The following is a 19,480-nucleotide window of genomic DNA, read 5'->3' on the forward strand; positions in this document are numbered from 1 at the left end:
CTAAGATACAGAGCAACTCACCAGAAACTAAGGCCTACAGTGTATTTCCAAGGGAAGCATTTGAAAAGACCAGAGTCCTTCTAATGGGAAGACCACACAGCTTTATCAGTATTCCGTGGCCAAATTTGCCTTGCTTTTATTGTATGTCAATTTTATCCTTATTTCAATTATATTTTGAATAAAAAACACTTTAAATGCCTGTCATAGTGTTGTTTGAACTTTATGCTCGCTTTAGAAGAAGACTTAACAAAACATAAGCTTTAATACTGCTTTATTTGAAAGGCAATTATATCTACTATTCTTAACAGTAAGTATTTCTATGGAAAGGATTTACATTCACAGGTAACAGATAGCAACATGATTTTTGACATACGTAAAAGTTCAAGACGCTTAGGTTTCTATAGATTCAGGTCTTAGGTTTTTTTTTTAAATCTGGCTTTTGAAACTCTTAACTCAAAATTCTTTTTGAAATTCTACTAGAGCTCAGAAACTAATATTCTTCTGAAAGTGATGAGACTAATTACGTTCTCAGCTAGAAGTAAATTAATAACAGCCGTTAGGCAAAGAAACAAATACAAAGATACGTGCAAATAAGACATGATCATGATAATTCTGTATCATTTGCTTCCTTTCTCTAGGTGGAGGTTTTAAGAAGCCAACTAAGGGTTAAATTGGGATATCATTTTAATCTTAATATAGGCTAACTCAACACAGATTATTTTTTCTACAAACAATTAAGTTTCTTCCATAAGCTGATCATACTATTCACAGAGCTGTCATACATAAATACATATTTACACACTCACACTGTGTGAGAATAGCTGTTGTATCTGAGGTGTATTCACCACTTGAGGTGAAAGTCCTGAAGTTCTTTACTGCAACTAGTCTATAAAGGCAGGCTAGTCAGAGTCCTCGCTGCTAAAATAGGAGCTGTCGCAGTATTCCGCCATGTAAAGGAATTTATGAATGGTTGGGTTCATCTTTGGTATCCAGTGTCTTGGCACTAGAAACGTTGAAAGATTGAACAAATCCACAAACACCTTGTATCTGTCGCTGAAAAAGACAATTGGAACAATTAATACGGCCATAATTTCAAAATCCTCAGCAATCATTCCATCTCTTTTATTTATTTGATAAGGTTTCTGCACTAACCCACCTCCTGAACATTCCAAAGGAAAAATCCAATCCTAACGGTTTCTAGGGCATAGCAGATTAGATTTAAAAAGGAAATATGGTTGCTATCGTCACATCTTTCTTCTGAAAATGGAGACTATGTAAACTATAATCTCCAGACCTCCACTCTTGTGTTAGATGTGAAGTAGAATTTATCTAGGAAGAATGTTAACCTGAAATGAAGGAAGAGTGAGAAGGCTTGCTGAAAACTACAGTGAACCTTCAATCTTTTAATTTAATTCAATCTGTCTCCTTTCTGTTCCACCCTCTGTCACTATGGTTGTGATGGGAATCATCACCCACAGCTGTACATGGCAGTCACCAGCTACAAAATGTTTCTCTTTGAAAACAAACCTCAAAGAAGGTCCTCTTAGAAGAAGATGTTTTAAATATCCTTGTGCTTTGTGATATAGTATTGCTCAGGACCATCAGGATGTAGTTGTTGCAGCTAAAAGGGTTGAATTGTCTTGACTAGCTGAATCCTCAAATTTTGTGTAGAAAAAGTTCTACCCATTGAGAGAGCTCTGTGCTCAGGCCCCAACCATCCCTGTGAAGTTCCTTTTCTTCTTCACTCAACAGAGGAAAACATGTTTCTGATTGTTGCCTGGACAGCTTGAGAATATTAATTACTTTCAGGTTTAAAAATATATTCAATCCTAAACTGAAGTACTTTAGGTTGTACAATTAGAGCTCATGCTAAGGAATAAAGAAACCATCATCAGTTGCACAGTAGATGGGACTCACGTCCACCCGGTGTCACCTTAACAACTTGGGCTAGCTTGCACATAAATAATGCAGGATTAATATTATTGCTATTACGGTAACGCCTAAATCCCTTGACTGAGAATTGCAAATGGCACTTCGCATGAGTGATCAAAAAGTTCTTTTTGCCCCGAAAGGCTTGGAATTTACATATGTCAACCTGATAAGTAAATGTACAACAACCAGGAGGAAATGCTAGAGTCCCAAAAGATAAACAGCAGCTCTTTGGCCTCCAATGAGCCGTCTGGAATCTGTCTCCTGGCATTAGGGTAGAGATGAACTGCATTACTGCAGGTAAGGGGGAAACACATTATTCTTACCTCACTGTTGAGCGCAAATACTGGTAGCCTGATGAGCCTCCGGTGCCAGCCTTGCTGCCGATCATTCTGTGCACCATGCAGACGTGGTTATCTAAGTAATAAAAAGAAAGGACATGGCTGTATTCGTTGTATTCCTGGCACTGTATTCAAGGTATAACTGAAGGGTGGCATCGAGGTGCATCACTGAAATATTAAAGATCATACAGAGATCTTTGTACAGAGATACAGAACTAGTAGGTCTTCAGCAATGCAAGACTTAATTATGCCACTCTTCAGTCAAGTAATATAAAATCATTATTGACACAGAATGAATTCACTAATTATTACTCATTATTATGCTCTGTTAATACAGAATTAATACATTCATTTACGGATGTCTAGATAGGGAAGCAGCAGATGGAGTGTTTGCATCTGAAGAGTTGTCGTGATAATGTTTTGGCAGACATTGGAAAATACATACCTGTCCCTTAAATAAAATTGTTCACCTAACTTAAAGCATGTCATAGATGTGATAGCTATACCTACGTATCTAATTATCACAGAAGAAGCTGTTCGTCTTTCCTCTTGGCAGAAGTACAAATTAAAAAAATGTCATTCCTAAGGCATGAACTCAGAAGCTCAATTATAAAACTCTGGAATACCTTGTCTAAAAGAGGTGAAACAGAACAGTTTACTTGCATCTAAAAGAGGGAGTGTCACCATCAAAAAGCGAAACGTACATCTCCATTTGGTCATGAGAGCATCGATGTCCATAAGGGAGGTGAGAAGCTGAAAGGGAACCTGAAAACGAGGCTCCTCCCTCGAAAAATGAAAGAGAGACAGTGAGACCTCTTATGATATGCTGTACTTTTCAAAGTAGCGCTTCACCAATACATAACAGTGACTTAACGTATATTTTTCCTGAATTGGTATTGAAATGTCAGTAGATATTCTAAGAAGTGCTTCTGCCATGTAGGTCTTGATTTGTGCCTTTTGCCTCATACTTGGAAAAATACTCTAAACCTTTCTAGGACACTTTGTAGAACAGCTTGAACAAGGCATTTGCTAGTTTCAATCTGAAGAGCAGCATCTGGTCAGACACGAACTAGCTGCCTGGAGAGGTCATTTAATCTCCAGCCTTGAAGATATTCAAAACTCAGCTGGACACAACCCTGAGCAGCCTGATCTGACCTTCAAGTTGGATCTAACTAATCTGGGTTTTCATGGAGAGTTGGACTAGATTACTTTCCAAGGCTTGTTCAAACCTAAATAAACCTGTGGTGCTGTCCTTAACCTCCACCTCTCCTCCTGCCAGAAAGCAGTAAAGATATATCCTCTAACATTACCTGTAGAAATAGATCATTAAGGCACCCTTCAGTGCTTTGTAAGATAGCCGTCTTTCTCCTGCAAAACACAAGCGTCCTTAGTTTGTTACCGATTCTCCTACAAACTTAATGCTATTATATGATTATATGTATCATATAAAAAATAAAAAGTGCATATTGACATATTGATACCTTTACTAAGCAGATGTTCATGGCGTTTTTCATCAAATAATGAAAGTAATACATCTTTCTGTTTTTGGAATTCGGATAATAAGTCATCTTTTTCTTCTGATTCTGGTTTGGCCTTTGATATTTAAAACAAAAACAGATTTTAGAATTCAGTAGGGAAAACTAAGCACTTGAATGACCCATGATGCAACTTCTATTTTCATCATAAGTATTCTGTAAATTTACATCTTAAATGTAAGAACTGTATTTTCAAACAAGATAGATGAGTCATTGGGTCACTGTCCTTTAAAAACACAATTACCACAAAATGTGCAATTAAATAGCTATCAACATAATTCAGATGAAAGAATGTTTAAACAAACTGACAGCTTATCATTTTTCTTTAGCTCCAGAGGCCTTAAAAACATTAATCATAACTTTTTTGAAGTGTGATTATTTTGGGGTTTTTTTCAAGGCATAAAGAAGACATCTTTGCACAGTTATGGATAAGAAACTTGCAAATTAAAAAATTCAGATAAGTTAGAAAGTTGTAAACAGATATTCTCAGGAAATTGATAAATCCTTATGTTATGGTGTTTTTTCCCATTAAAAAACATACTTAAAGCTACAGGTCTTACAATATTTGGGGATTTGCTTGTGTTTATTTGCCAGTGTAATTCAGATGACCACACAAGAGCAAACTGCAACATACTGTTAGATAGAAATGGGCCATATATAGTGACACTCCATACTCACAGCTCATGGGCCCAAACTTTGAGGAGTTTTAGTCTGAACTGTAGATGCAAGTACTAACTAAAAGTGAAGTTATAGTTTCAGTAAAATCAATTTCAACATCATGTTTCAAACCATCTTAGATGTCAAATTACAAACTTATTCAGATTACCTGGAAAAGTTTGCAATTTTTTCTGCTTCTTGCAGATAGAATCTGCTGAAGATTAAGTGAAGTGGGTGAGAAACTGTGATTGGGCCAAAAGTGGCATTTATGTCAGGATGTCATTTTGCAAGCTGTCATTGCAAGATCAAGAGTACATTATATACCTGCACCAAGGCAAATTCCTCTTCTAGACCTTTTAATACATTCACTTCAAATTGTCCCCAGAAATCAAATCCTTCTGCCTCTATTCCTGGAGTTCTTTCCAGCCATGCCTTTAATAATAACAATAACAATAACAATGATGATGATGATGATAATAATAATAATGTTTTCAAACATGGAAGCATATTACTCTAGGATTACAAGCTATAGCAACATAAATTATACTGCTATAGTTGTTCTGGTTTAATATCCCATAGAGGTGCTTATTGCTGCGGTAAGCATGTCCACATAGAAGATTTATACCTGCATAAAAGTGCTGTGCAAACACACCCACATATTCCAAGATAAACGACCCGTGTTGCAAAACAAAAGCTGCCTCATTCTAAGAGTGACCTTAAAACCAATGCCCTTGTAGATAGAGGAAAACAATTTGATTCCACATATATAGGATGATTGTAAAGATAAATCTCAGAAGGAAGGTATAGAACCATGTACTTGTACAATCAACTTTTATCACATCAGACAGGCTGAATGCTGATCAAGCAGTCTGTCATTAGTTTACACCAAAATATGTGATAATACAAGACAAATTCATTTGGCAGTTAGCAAAGCTTTCTCTTTGATTTCTTTTTAGTAATGGGAATTAAATTAGGAGGGGGACAAAAAATGAAGAAGCTTTATGGTCAAACTCCCTTTAAAGATCACTTCATTTAGCTCCTCATCTGAAAGACATGAGAGTGTGAAGTCTTAATGAATGAAGAAAAGCTAGAGAAATTTCTTATGAATTCTGTATCGGGTGTCATTAGAAAAACAGATAGGGCTAATAAGAGTGGATGCTTTTATTGAGATTTATACTGCATTATTCTTTAGAAAGTTAAGTTAATTTTGTGTATGAAAATGACAAGGGAGTTAGAGAAATTACTGAGACATTCATAATTTTGAGACAAAGTCATTAAACCAGGGTAGGTGATAATGAAACATTTGTTAAACATCTTTTCTCCTTTCCATTTTGGGTTGTTGTTTTCCTTTTCCTTTTTTTTAACCTTTCTAATAGCCATCACTAACAGTGCAAATACTTTCAGAGTTTTCTTCTAAAAAGGGTTTATGGTCATGAAAAACAGTATGAATTAAACAGTACCTTTATATTCTTAGCTCATACTTCCGCAATGCAATTTACTAGTCTAACAAACAGTCAGTCTTTTCAGACGAGAGGAAATGCTGTGAAAAATGAATTGGTTTACTAATGACTAGCTCTCTTTCGTACAAAATTTGGTAAGAATCCAAAACATGACTGACTGGGAAATTGCCAGCATGCTTGCTTCTCTCAAGGAACAAGAATTTGTCACTGACACCTATGAAAGACATTCCTGGGAGATGGAGGAAAACGGAGGAAGGTCTTAAACAGATGTTGTTACCTCCACGAGTTGCAGTAGCGTTGGTTCTTGCTCTGATTTAAGAAGTAGTTCGTAATCCTGTCCCTTGAAGTTGTCACGATAATGCCTTCTGTTATAGGGGACTCTCAGACTTTGGGGAACACCAATTTTGTTCTCTAGCAAGCGAAACTGCAGGCTCTGAAAACCTGAGGCTGGGCTTAGGTGGTATCTTTGGGAACAGAAGAAAAGGAGATACAGAAATGCAGTATATTCTTTTACAATGGGTTTCTCTGGTTCTCAACAAAATAAAAAGCCACATATTTCATATTTGAAGAATATCAAATAGATATGTGAGCATTTTTTATATGATTATGATGAAGAAAAGAATAAAATCAGTTATTTTAATGCAACAATGTATGTGTAATACATTCTAATTTCCTAGCTACATATTGTTTGTGCATACACAAATATACACACACACTTATGTTTGTACTGTGTTTTAAAATGGCAGCTTTGCATGTCTGATGTACAGGAGGAAATGTTAGTGAATATAATTTCTTTTCCAGATAGAATAAGAAGCTTCACCTCAAATAGCTATTACAAAAAGTTCCACATCATTAAAGTGCCAATTAATGCATTTTACAACAGGCTTGTTATATAGAATAATTGCTATGAATACAGTAGAATAATGTTCAGAAAAACATTTAGAGGATTTTGTTTGAGGGATTCATTAATGGGCTTCTTTCAGAGTTAAATTGAGTGATCATGCTGAAAAAAAAATGATTAGTAAAATTAATCTGAAATCTCACACTGCTAAATAATTGTAATACAATTTGAATCGCAAATATAAGATTTAGCAGAAATGTATCATTGATTTGATCTCATGTTTGCTTATCAAATGACAGTATGTTTTTGAAAAGCAAAAGCAAGAATGCATCAAAACAGATGATTAGACCATGGATTTCCCCTGCTGTAGTGTAATGCTAGATGATATAGACGTTTCAAACTTCCAAGAGAAGCAAAATTGTAGTTTCGTGTGCTTTAGGAACACACAAACATCTTTTAATGTTAGGGAACATTAAAAGAAAGGAAAGAGTACTGAAACAATGCAGAAGTGGATGGGTTGCTGGATGGCACTGACGTCATGAGTCAGATGAGTCAGTGACATAAGCAGAACAAGAATGGGAAGGCTGACAGTGGATGAAGCTGTCACACGTGGTAGCGTAGTGGAAGGACCTAGCTGAAGTGAGGAAAGAGATAGAAATTCCATGGAAGAAGTGAGGCAAGCCAAGAGATCCCAAAGAAAGCCTGGGCAGAAGACAGAAGAGCTACCAACCAACAGCCCAGCAATGCATTGGGCAGCTACTGGGGAGCAGAAGTTACTGGGGAGAAAGAAGACAAAACAGCAACTCTTCTTTCAGCCTCTTGAAGCCTCCAGCACAGCAGACCCACTGAAAACACGAAGCAAGGAAACACTATGCAAACCAAGACAGCTGAAATACCTGTTTGATAATCTACGGAGAGTGCATTTCTCTCACCCAAGCGCTTCTATGATTTGCTGTAGCATACGGCTGCAACTGCGCAGTGGTGAGTTTCAACTAGGTTGTTAATGGAACCATGAGCTATTTCTATTGTTTCTGTTGTTTTAACTTTTTACTCTGAAACCGTTCAGCAGCACCACACATAAACATCAACAATTAACTTGTACTTCTTTGCAGGGCACGCTGGACTCACACTCACGCTCAGCTTCTTAATTGAGCCTTGCACTCTACTGTCGCGGTTCCCTCTCTAAGGCATGCTCTCACCTTGCTGAACGATGCTACAAGCTGCCAGGGTGCGTACAAAATTCACAATCGGTTCTAAGGATGGGAATTACCAGCTTGTGGATTGCTGTGGAAGAATAACAAGCATTTACCTGAAATCAAAGAAGTCCAATGCAGTCATAGTTTCCAAAACTGAGAACTGTTCCACAAGTAATTTCAGAATCATTGAAATTCTGTTCATACGAGTAATAACTTTCAGCATGTTCCTCTCATCTCTTACCTGTAGAAAAAAATAAAGATCATAACCAGACAGAATGGTGTTCTCTTTATATCACACCTCTTTATTTCAGGTCTTTTCACTGTTGTACATAACTATAGTTCCCAAGTCCTTTCTACATGAAATCCATAGCAGCAGTATCTTATATTGAATGAAGAGCCCTGTTTTTAACTGAAAACTGAAACTATAATTTTCAAAGACTGAAATCTGGTTTTCTCTGACTGATGATACATTACAACTAGGCCAAATATATAGGATTTTTTTTTTCTTTTCTACATTTTTGACTGAAATAGAAGTCACCACAAGAGATTAAATTCTAGACAAAAATAATTTATGTCATGATCATTTGCAACGATTACAAGAAGATTTTAATGGTACATGATGGGATAATTATATTATTCTTTCTGTTACAATCACTTCTATAATAATTTCTAGTATTATGAAGGAACAAGTCATAAGGCAAGTATGGAAAGTACTTAAAAGTTGAGAAGCAGAGAGATACATCAGGAGAGCACATCTAAAAAGATGCTCATCAGAGATGTGTGTCAGCAAGCAGAGGAAAACAGAGAAGACTGCGTCTGATGGGAAATAGAAAATATTAAATGGAAAACACAGAAGCTCTTTTCTGCGTAAGTTGAACACTTTGCCTGTAGAGGAGCCTGGTAAAATTCCTATCACTTCCAATAGGATTAAACCTGGGCATGCAACCAGAAAACATCAAACTACAAAAATGAAAGATGATAACCATTTCCTTAATCGCCTGGCTGTGTACTTAACCTTAACATTGACATTTCGTGTTCTGATTATAAGCAAAGTTTCATTTTTCACAAAAATAAATAATGATTACTTTGCTTAAGAATTGATTTGGATTAGTTATGATTTCATACAATGTTCAACTAAAAAGCCAACAAAATTATGAATGTGGAGGACAACAGAGAACATTTTCATTGGACATTATGACAAAAAATTGCCTTCTTTCAGTCTGGTCTAGTTTCAAATTTTCTTTGTATACACATGCTCATGATGTTATTTCTCAAATTACATGTAGTCAGCTTTTTTCTGTGGATGTAGTATCAGGTCAGGAGTTTTCCTCTCTTATCTATTATTATGAGGTGCGTTTAGCTTTGGACAAATATTTAGAGATGTTCAAAATATTTTAAATATATTTGCAATTTTCAGAAATTCTCATACAATTGTACACTGTGATTTTGGTTATTGCTTTTCTATTCGGTTTAGTAATACACAACTACCAAAAAGAGTTTTCCTTTCATATAGCAGATGTTGGATGGAAGGATATAGTATGTAGACTTCAAAAATTTGAACAAAGTCCAAAGTGACCTTTCAACATAAAAATACCTGTGAGCCCTTTGTTTTTCAGGTTTTCCTCTGAGCACTTTTTTCTGCAGTAAAATATTCCCAAGTAAAGTTTCTGCAGGTGTCCAGTGCTAGAGGAGAGTATGAGAGCATTTTGGCCACTGAAATTGGTCTTGGAGAGTGATCTATGCAAAAGGCAGACTTCAGGAGGAAATAAGAGTTTGCTGACCAAATGTCTGGACTATCAGGATGTATCAGGATATAAGAGCCATTCGGCCAAATTTCATTGGGGTTTTTTGATGCTGTTTTTAAAAAAGAATGAATGTTGCTTTAGTAAACCCAAATATACTGGGCTGGAAGGCAGGAGGCAAGAGAAAGAGAGGGCTGCATTTTCACAAAATTAATATTTGCTTTTAACTTACGTGGCCATTTTGAAAGATCTCCCTCACAGAGTCCATTTCCCACAGAATCTGCTTAAACCAAAGTTCATAAGCTACAACAAGAAAGGCATTGTTAGCATTAACTTCAACATTATTTTTTCTTCATAGCCTTGAAGAAGTAAAACTCTTACATTTTGATTTGAAATGAGTAGCTTACATTTACACTGTTGGTGTATAAAAAGATGCTGATACTCAAAATTACCTGTTACGGTATGCTGTCCTTCACCTAAACTGTTACACAAAATAATCTAGCGTTGAGAATGTCAACAGATTTTTTTAAAGCATGTTTTACACATCAGATATTTGAAGTACAGAATGTTCATTACAAAATGGGGAAGGAGAAAATCTAGATTTGATACTCCAATAAAAGCTAACCCCAGAGCCACTTACAACCTTTATGTCATCTACATATTTCCTGTCAATAACAGGAAAATATCATCAGGTCGCTGCCTGCAAAACACGTGGATATTAGCAGTTAGGGAATGCCTAACCAGTATGCTGGCTTCTAAACAGCCTCTAGCTGGTTAAAATTGAATCAGAGAAGGCACAAGCCAACACACAAAATTTGCCTATGATAAAACTGCATAGCAGCCAATTACTCAGACAGGGAATGAATTTCACCACCTTAATTTCTCTAGAAACAGACCATCCAAATCATGGTTTACCAAATCCAAAGGTTATACTTCGGCTTCGTAAGCATAGAGTTGATTACAGACTTACAAATGATATAGAGATATATACAAATTTAAATGCAGACAAAAGACAGAGCAATTGTAGTGGTTGTGTCTAAAATGAAAACAAATTGTGTACTGCATGTTTCAGCATTGAATAACTCCCTGTGGCAAAAATACTGGTCGACCACCACTGAACTCCTCCCAGCCACTTACCTTGATGCGTCACAATGAAAAGATGCTCATCATGGATTTTTTTTCCTTTCTTCTCACTCTGAAGCTCTTGAGCATTCAATATTTTATTCAGCTTAAAAATAAAGATAAGGCTGTTCTGTAAAGCTCTGAATTGTGCCATTAGTAATGGTAGTCCTTATGTGTAGAGCTAATATTTAAGGACAATAATTATTTGGTTTTTAATATATATAAGCCTCATATTCCAGGTTGTATGAAAAGTTAGACTAAATGATCTCAGGTACCATTTTTGCTTTTTAATTTAAAAAAAAATCTTGCCTAAAATGGAATGTTTACACACCTCAAGTAATGAAGTTTGGAAAATCATTTAAAGGGTATTCTTAATTAAAAAAAAAAGTAAACAAAATATCCAGCATGTTTTCCAAATCTTGCATCTACACTGTCGTGTTCCGTGAAAACAGAATTCCTATAGTAAAATTCTGTGTAATCATGGAATAACATCTGCACAAAGATTCTGATTTGAGGCTGTACTAGTTATTCCAGTTCTGGCATTACTAATTTTTTTACTGAGTCAAATTTACAATCTAATCATAGTTGGTTTAAAATAAATTTTTGCAAGATTACATATAGGATGTCAAAAAATCAGTCTTCTGTTCCCAAGCACAGAGTAATTCCACTCACTTCAGTTTATGCTGTCAGAAAAAAAAACAATCTGGATTTCTTATATTACTTATGGCATATTATTTTTACTTATTTCTTAATTATTTCTAGCTGTTGCAGCTTTTTGTTTGGTTTGTTGTCTTTTTTTCATGTTCCCCCTAGTCATCATCCCACCCTCTAGATTTCTGCAATATATTTTTCAAGCCAAATATTCTGAGCTTTCATGCAATAATTTGGGGAAGTTGCACATGGCCTGCTGATATGGAGAAACTGCCAAGTGGTGATCACCACATCAAAGAAAGACTTTTGTAGTGCACCACTTTACTTTTTAGGTTTACCAGTATAAATAATTCCCTACTGGCTTCTAGACATCTAGGAGAACGTGGCGCTCAAGGACAGCCTTCGCTGCAGTGATCATGAAATGGTGGAATTCAAGATTCTTAGGGAAGCAAGGAGGGTGCACAGCAAGCTCACTACCCTGGATTTCAGGAAAGCAGACTTTGGCCTCTTCAGGGATCTCCTCGGTAGAGTACAATGGGATGAGGCCCTGCAGGGAAGAGGGGCCCAAGAAAGGCGGTTAATATTCAAGGATCACCTCCTCCAAGCTCAGGAGCGGTGCATCCCAACAAAGAGAAAGTCAGGTAGGAACACCAGGAGGCCTGCATGGATGAACAAGGAGCTCCTGGACCAACTTGGACACAAAAAGAAGGTCTACAGAGGGTGGAAGAAAGGACAGGTAGCCTGGGAAGAATACAGAGAAATTGTCCGAGCAACCAGAGATCAGGTTAGGAAAGCTAAAGCCCTGATAGAGTTAAATCTGGCCAGGGATATCAAGGGCAACAAGAAAAACTTCTATAGATATGTCAGTGATAAAAAGAGATCTAGGGAAAAGGTAGGCCCTCTCCAGAAGGAAATAGGGGACCTGGCTACCCGGGATATGGAGAAGGCTGAGGTACTCAATGACTTCTTTGCCTCAGTCTTCGCTGGCAAGAGCTCCAGCTGCACAGCCCAAGTCACAGAAGGCAAAGGTAGGGACTGTGAGAATGTAGAACCACCCACTGTAGGAGAAGATCAGGTTCGAGACCATCTTAAGAACCTGAAGGCGGACAAGTCCATGGGACCTGATGAGGTGCATCCGCGGGTCCTGAGGGAACTGACAGATGAAGTTGCTAAGCCACTATCCATCATATTTGAGAAGTTGTGTCAGTCTGGTGAAGTTCCCACTGACTGGAAAAGGTAAAATATAGCCCCCATCATTAAAAAAGGTAAAAAAGAAGACCCAGGGAATTATAGGCCAGTCTGTAGTAGCAGAGACTACTACCTCAGTGCCTGGCAAGATCATGGAGCAGATCCTCCTGGCGACTATGCTAAGGCACATGGAAAATAAGGAGGTGATTAGTGACAGCCAACATGGCTTCACTAAGGGCAAATCCTGCCTGACTAATTTGGTGGCCTTCTATGATAAGGTTACAGCATTGATGGATAGGGGAAGAGCAACTGACATCGTCTACCTGGACTTATGCAAAGCATTTAATACTGTCCCACACAACATCCTTGTCTCTAAACTGGAAAGACATGGTTTTGATGGATGGACCACTTGGTGGATAAGGAATTGGCTGGATGGTCGCACTCAAAGAGTTGTGGTCAATGGTTCAATGTCCACGTGGAGGCCAGTGACGATTGGTGTTCCTCAGGGGTCAGTGCTATTTAACATCTTTGTCAGCGGCATGGACAGTGGGATCGAGTGCACCCTCAGCAAGTTTGCAGATGACACCAAGTTGTGCGGTGTTGTGGACATGATGGAGGGAAGGGATGCCATCCAGAGGGACCTTGTCAGGCTGGAGAGATGGGCCTGTGAGAACCTCATGAAGTTCAACAAGACCAAGTGCAAGGTCTTGGCCCAGAAAGCCAACTGTATCTTGGGCTGCATCAAAAGAAGCATGGCCAGCAGGTCAAGGGAGGTGATTCTGTCCCTCTACTCTGCTCTTGTGAGACCCCACCTGGAATACTATGTTCAGCTCTGGAGTCCCCAACGCAAGAGAGACATGAAGCTGCTGGAGCGGGTCCAGAGGAGGGCGCAAAGATGATCCAAGGGCTGGAACATCTCTGCTATGAAGACAGGCTGAGGGTTGGGGCTGTTCAGCCTGGAGAAGAGAAGGCTCCGGGGTGATCTTATCGCAGCCTTCCAGTACTTAAAGGGGCCTACAGGAAAGCTGGAGAAGGACTTGCCCTTTTGACAAGGGCATGTAGTGACAGGACAAGGGGTAATGGCTTTAAATTGAAAGAGGGCAGATTTAGATTAGACATAAGGAAGAAATGTTTCACTCAGAGGGTGATGAGGCACTGGAACAGGTTGTCCAGAGAAGTTGTAGGTGCCCCATCCCTGGAAGTGTTCAAGGCCAGGTTGGATGAGGCTTTGGACAACCTGGTGTAGTGGAGGGTTTCCCTGCCTATGGCAGGGGGGTTGGAACTAGATGATCTTTGAGGTCCCTTCCAACTGTAACCATTCTATGATTCTACTGAAACCCCTCAAAAATATCCAGCTTCCCTGCAGTTTGAGAAGCCATCCCACAGTCCACCTGCACCATCCCAGCTGAGACCATGCCTGTGACTACATGTGGAGAGCTCGGGTAGACAAAGGGCACTTGGACACCTTAGTGACTGGCTGACTGCTGGGAGAAGCATTTATCACAGGTCCTGGCTCAAGTCTTAAGAGCAACGAGGGCAGTAAACATGAAATTCGTTAACTTACTTGTAGGTAGTCTCCATAGACAAGTCCACCTTTGCTGGCTTTATTTATTCCTTCTTGTGATTTGTCATCTTTTTCATCTTCCAAAGATAGCTTGTTAAAATTAAATCTAAGAAAAAATTTGGTAAATATATAAACTATTTAATTAAAGAACTACGAACATACCTGCCTTTTTACTAACACATGCATCTACAATTCAAACAATGTTTTGTTTTGAAAAACTGAACCACTAAAGCAGGCTTTTGAGAAAAACAGTACACCTGAAATACCTCATTACAGTAACAACTGGCAGCATTACATCTAGTCCATCAAATAACAAGTGCTCAGACAAGTCCTTGTACAATCTTCTCCTTTAGCGACAGCTGCAACTATTTGTTGATAATCATTAATCCCACTCAGAGCTTTCATATTTTACATTGACATTATATTGCTTGAACTGAAGTTATGAAGAAAAACACAGGCATGAGGGACTCACAGGTAATTTTTCCCTGCGAAGGGGCACCCGCTCATGATTCCAGGATCCAAACTCACTGAGCTGCACACCAGGGAATATACTCAGTGTTCTCAAATCCGCTGCAGTCGCCTTATATGTAACCTTGCCTCACTGCCTAGGCCAGCCCCCAAATTCTCCTCCTTAGCCCTCAACCCATCCCCGCTATTCAATAATTACAGAAACTATTGCGGCACAAAGGTCAGTAAGTTCATGTGTTGTTGGCTCTCCAGGTTTGTTTGTGTTTTTTTTTTCAATCGGTCAAAATATGAATGGCTGGCATATTTGCAGCCATTATATGGCACACGCTTTTCGTGCTTTTTACATAGACGTTTCCACCAGTTTCTTCTTTGGAGGCGAAGGCTGGTGTAAGGGGTAAGTCAATGAGACGTCTCTGTATGAGAAAAAGGAACTATTTAATAAATTCAGGAATTGTTAAAGTAGGTTTTTAACTTACAGCCCCTTGTATCAAGATATCAAGATACTTTTAAGTTTAAAAAAGGAAACATATGAAAAAGGAAAGGGAAGGGGCAGGGAAGGATAACATATTTATATGGCAGACTGAATAATGCTTGTAAGAGATTTCAGGAAATGCACACACTCTCAAGAAATGCACGCGGATTAAATAATGTAGCTAAAAGTAATAATGTACCTCTCATGCTATTTTTCCAGTGATTTAATTCATGACAATTTCTTAGTTTTTCTTCCTCATGCAAAGGTTTCACTCCCATTTGTTGACAAACGTTACTCAATTCTATTTAATCATCAGCTCAACACGCAATGAAGTAACATGTATCTAGTGCACACTTCTTTCCTGCCTGCAGCCTTTTCTGAAAAAAAGTTAATGCTCAGTTTTACTGCAAACAAAGCTATAGGGTCCCTGTGACTGCAGACCATTAGCTCTCTGCGAGACTTACTCTGCTTACTGAAGTCTGTGCAGTGGTTTCAGGTGTTCTAGTCACTTAAGAGTAGTTGGCTCATAAAAAAAGTCATATGCAGTACATGGGTGATGGGATATATATACCCTGCTCAACTAGATGCCATGTGTCAGGCTATACAGCTATTAGCTTAAAACTAAGCTGAGCCATAAGAAAAATAGGACTCCACGGAGGCAACCCATCAAGCAAGGTCAGGGTGTTCTTCCTTCATGATGTAAAACCTGACAGAGGAAAATAATCCTCTCATCATACGCATCTGTACATCTGCTCGGGAGGCAGGCAAGTAGAGATGAAAGTGAAGTCTGTGCGCTGGCACATACATCAGAAATTAGGTGTTGAAAACTCGGCTTTTCACCATTCCGTTTGCACTCAAATGGCTTCATTACCAATGTACATGCAAGCTCTGAAGACCCACCGTTTCCTGAAAAGCTGCAACCATTCATTTAAGGAAAATTAATCTCACGCTAGCTGAGTTTTGCTCTCTAACTAATATTCCAACTGCAACAGATTTCAAACTATCCAAGATCAGTGGAAAACAAGGTCTTAAGGAGGACTTGAAAACCCCTGAAATAAAACCATAGACAATACAGAATTGTCATTCATTCATTTTACTGGCTGCCTTCATCTGATCTCAGTAAGGCTTCACAAGTGTGTAAGGAACTTGGCAATAAAAATGTTTTTTAAAAACTGACTTGTACTACCTGATTATGAAATTATCTGTTGACAATGTAGATGATGGCACAGACTAAAAGAGCCTTCGGGTTTGGATCAGCTCAGAGCCTTAAACTCTGGCGTGGCTGTGGACATCCTTAAAAATAAATGTGCTTCTGCCGTGCTGCTCAAATGCAGGGGCCACTGTAGGGATCTGATTTTTCTTTGAGTGGTTTGAGTGGCCTTTATGCCCTGACAGAGATTTTACAGCTACTTTGCCATCTCTTTCTACAAGCATAATCATAAACGAGTCTTGATGAAAAAAGCTTTTCCATGTGAATATATCTGAAAGAAAAATGTAACCTTAATTTTAACTGACAGTATTACTTTTTTTCTCAAAATGCACCATCATTTCCCTGTTTCATGCTGAACACTCAGAAGCGGATGTAACCACACACACAACTTGCTGTTTGAGCTGCGGATGCCTGAGCAAGGCTATGAAAACCAAGAGTGTATGTATGTGCCCTTGAGCTTTTATTTAGTTATTTGCTTATTTACTTTCAAAGCCTGAAAGTCAGACAGAAAGACTTCTGTTCATCCCAGAAACATATCAGAGGACTCTAACCTTCAGCAGACAGTGAGAATGTTCTGTTTCGTGACTGGGCTGAATACAAGACAAACAGTTAAACACAGCAGAAAAAAACCCTACAGCTTCCCAGAACCGCACTTCATGGCCTTCAAACAAACTGTCACGGCCTTCATGACCAAGTTTGCAACTTGTTAAGCATCCTTCTCAATCCACCCTCCTCCCCTTTCTGTTCACCTCCCCTTGCCCACTTGGACATGGGCTGGTAGCTGGGCCAGCTTTGCCCATTTCAGCTGCAACAGGCTTGCAGAGCAGAGACAAACTAAACTTACTTGGACTGACAGAAGTGATTCTTATGGGCAAAAAGGGACTCTCTCTCTCTACACTGGCCAAGGGGAGGTTTGATGTAAGGCAGAGGTGGCCTGTAGCATATTTTGTAGATACAGCTGGAGACAAGAGTCTGCATGTTCTCATTGTGTGGGGCCATCTAAAATATTAGTCCGAATAGGACAGGCAAAAAAGAATGACCTCTTGTGTATTGTCATGAATCCAACAAGAGTCTTCTCTCCTACTAATTAGAAGTGACCTGCTCACCCAAGCCAAATCTCAAGTTATCCTACATGAAATCACCTATGGAGAAGAAAAAATGCACACACAAATTGTTTGGACAGTGTCACCCATTCTCCTGCTCAAACTCTTACTATGATTACAAAATATCCCAGATTAATTTATTTTTCCAACGTTCATTAACTTGGACAAAGAGCTTGGAGATCTGGCTACGAACAAGTGACTCTTGAAGCTTCCCAACACTGTTGTCCCAGAGTTATAGACTAGGAGTTATCCAGCACAGATGGCTTCTACCTGTGTAACAATGACTTCAGTGAGCTGGACAAAAGATCCTAATAGATCATGACATGCTGAAGAGCTTCTACTAGAAAGTAGCAGATATCTTGGGAACAGCTGTTAGATCAAAACAATCAAACATTTAAAAACAAAATAAAAGAAAACAAAAACACTAAAAAGCAAGCTTACAGTGAGATAATTTCCCCAGTATATCCATCTAACTTTCCAATGTTGATAGTCCAGGACTTCCTACAATACCTGTGTCCTTGCATTTAATAATCCTTCTTCTGTCAATCCACAGCCTGCAGCAATGAGTTCCATAACTGAAGTGCATATCGTGTGAAAAAGCATCTCCCTGTGCTAGTTTCAAACTTCCTGGCAAGTAATCAAGTAATTTTAATTTCCATTTGGTACTAAGTCATAGTTTCTGAGCTTGTGAGAAATAACTGCACTATGCCTATATAGTCCCAGTCACCCTTTTCTGTATTTGTGCAGATTCAGTTGTGACCTTTTTGAGATGAAGCATTCAAAAGGCGACTATCTTTTCAATGTATAGATGTGAGCATTGTTAGTTCCATAAAATTATAGCAATGAAAGTATTTGTCTCTTGGGCAAGAAACCCACAGCTGTAACAGTGAGAGGCAGTACAGCAGCTACTGGTAGGTTTCGGTTGACAAGGTGCAACTCAAATTGCGCAAGTGAAGCACCCAGTAGCCTAAGCCAGAACCTCACTGTGCTGACAGCTATACAAGCACTGAACTAAAAACTCTTCCCTAGACAATTTAATAATGTAACAAGAGATAGACAGGTGAATAAAGACACAGAAAAGAAATGTGAAGAGGAGAAGATAAATTCAGCACCAAAAAATGCCCTCTGCTCAAATGAGTGTTTTGTGATTTTCAAAACTAGACTTGCTATTTAACAAGCATTTGAAATTAACAGTCAGTTTTAAGAAAAATAAAATTTAGTGACTCAAGGCTAAAATAAACAAGCTTAACGTTGATGCAATATTAATAATCCAATCAGATATTTGTACCTAGGGGAGGAACAGAGCTCAAGGTCTTGCAAACTACAAACAAAGAGAAGAGATAGTGCTGCAAGGATTTTATTTTTTTTTTTAAATATTGTGTTTGTTCTACTTCTTAAACACAAAGCACTGTATCATCACTTCCTAGCTTGCCTTTAACTTTCATTTACGTTTCACACGTCCCAGCACAATATCCCCCACTGCTCTCTGTCATTTGTGGCTTAGCAGAATGCAGCAGTTTTTTTCACCTTGCACAGTATCTGACCCTGTTAGTATTGGTACTGAATCTCTTGCCCCATGCTGTGCTTAAAAAGGAACTCTTCTTAGGTTACCACCAGTTCCTCCTACACCTGTATTTTTTAAATATACGGCACTTACGTGGATTGTGCTTTTGCGGGCTGTCTGTGAGCTGTACTCGTACGGGGAAGCAGCCTGCTCTCTGAATTGTCCCAGAGGAACAATTTATCTTCCTCATGTTCGGACTGATAATTATTTCCCAAGTACGGAGAAAATGTTCTTCCACTGTTATTGCCAAAACTTTCTCCTTTCATCAGTGAAATGTATCAATATATGTCCAAACCTTAAACTTAGCAAAAACAACTTATCTCGAACACAGGCCACAGCGTTGTCTCAAGGCAAACCTGTCCTCTTTGAACGCCTTGCAGCCACACATTGCAAGGTGCAGTTCTTTAGTATAGGAAGGCTGTTGTTTTCCCCCTTCT

General features: G+C 38.6%; 1 protein-coding gene across 1 annotated transcript; it reads right to left on the minus strand.

Moving 5' to 3' along the window:
* Positions 1-899: 899 nt before the first annotated feature.
* TDO2 (tryptophan 2,3-dioxygenase) lies at positions 900-14,733 on the minus strand. Its single transcript, XM_009977247.1, has 12 exons — positions 14,699-14,733; positions 14,227-14,332; positions 10,839-10,929; positions 9,934-10,004; positions 8,073-8,200; positions 6,200-6,386; positions 4,787-4,894; positions 3,752-3,863; positions 3,581-3,638; positions 2,975-3,054; positions 2,256-2,346; positions 900-1,053 (listed from the first exon to the last, which is right to left on the minus strand). Exons 1-12 carry the CDS (start codon positions 14,731-14,733, stop codon positions 900-902), a joined length of 1,221 nt encoding a protein of 406 aa, XP_009975549.1.
* Positions 14,734-19,480: the final 4,747 nt, after the last annotated feature.

This window comes from Tauraco erythrolophus, chromosome 5 (genome assembly GCF_009769465.1).
Source record: "Tauraco erythrolophus isolate bTauEry1 chromosome 5, bTauEry1.pri, whole genome shotgun sequence".
Taxonomy (NCBI): domain Eukaryota; kingdom Metazoa; phylum Chordata; class Aves; order Musophagiformes; family Musophagidae; genus Tauraco; species Tauraco erythrolophus.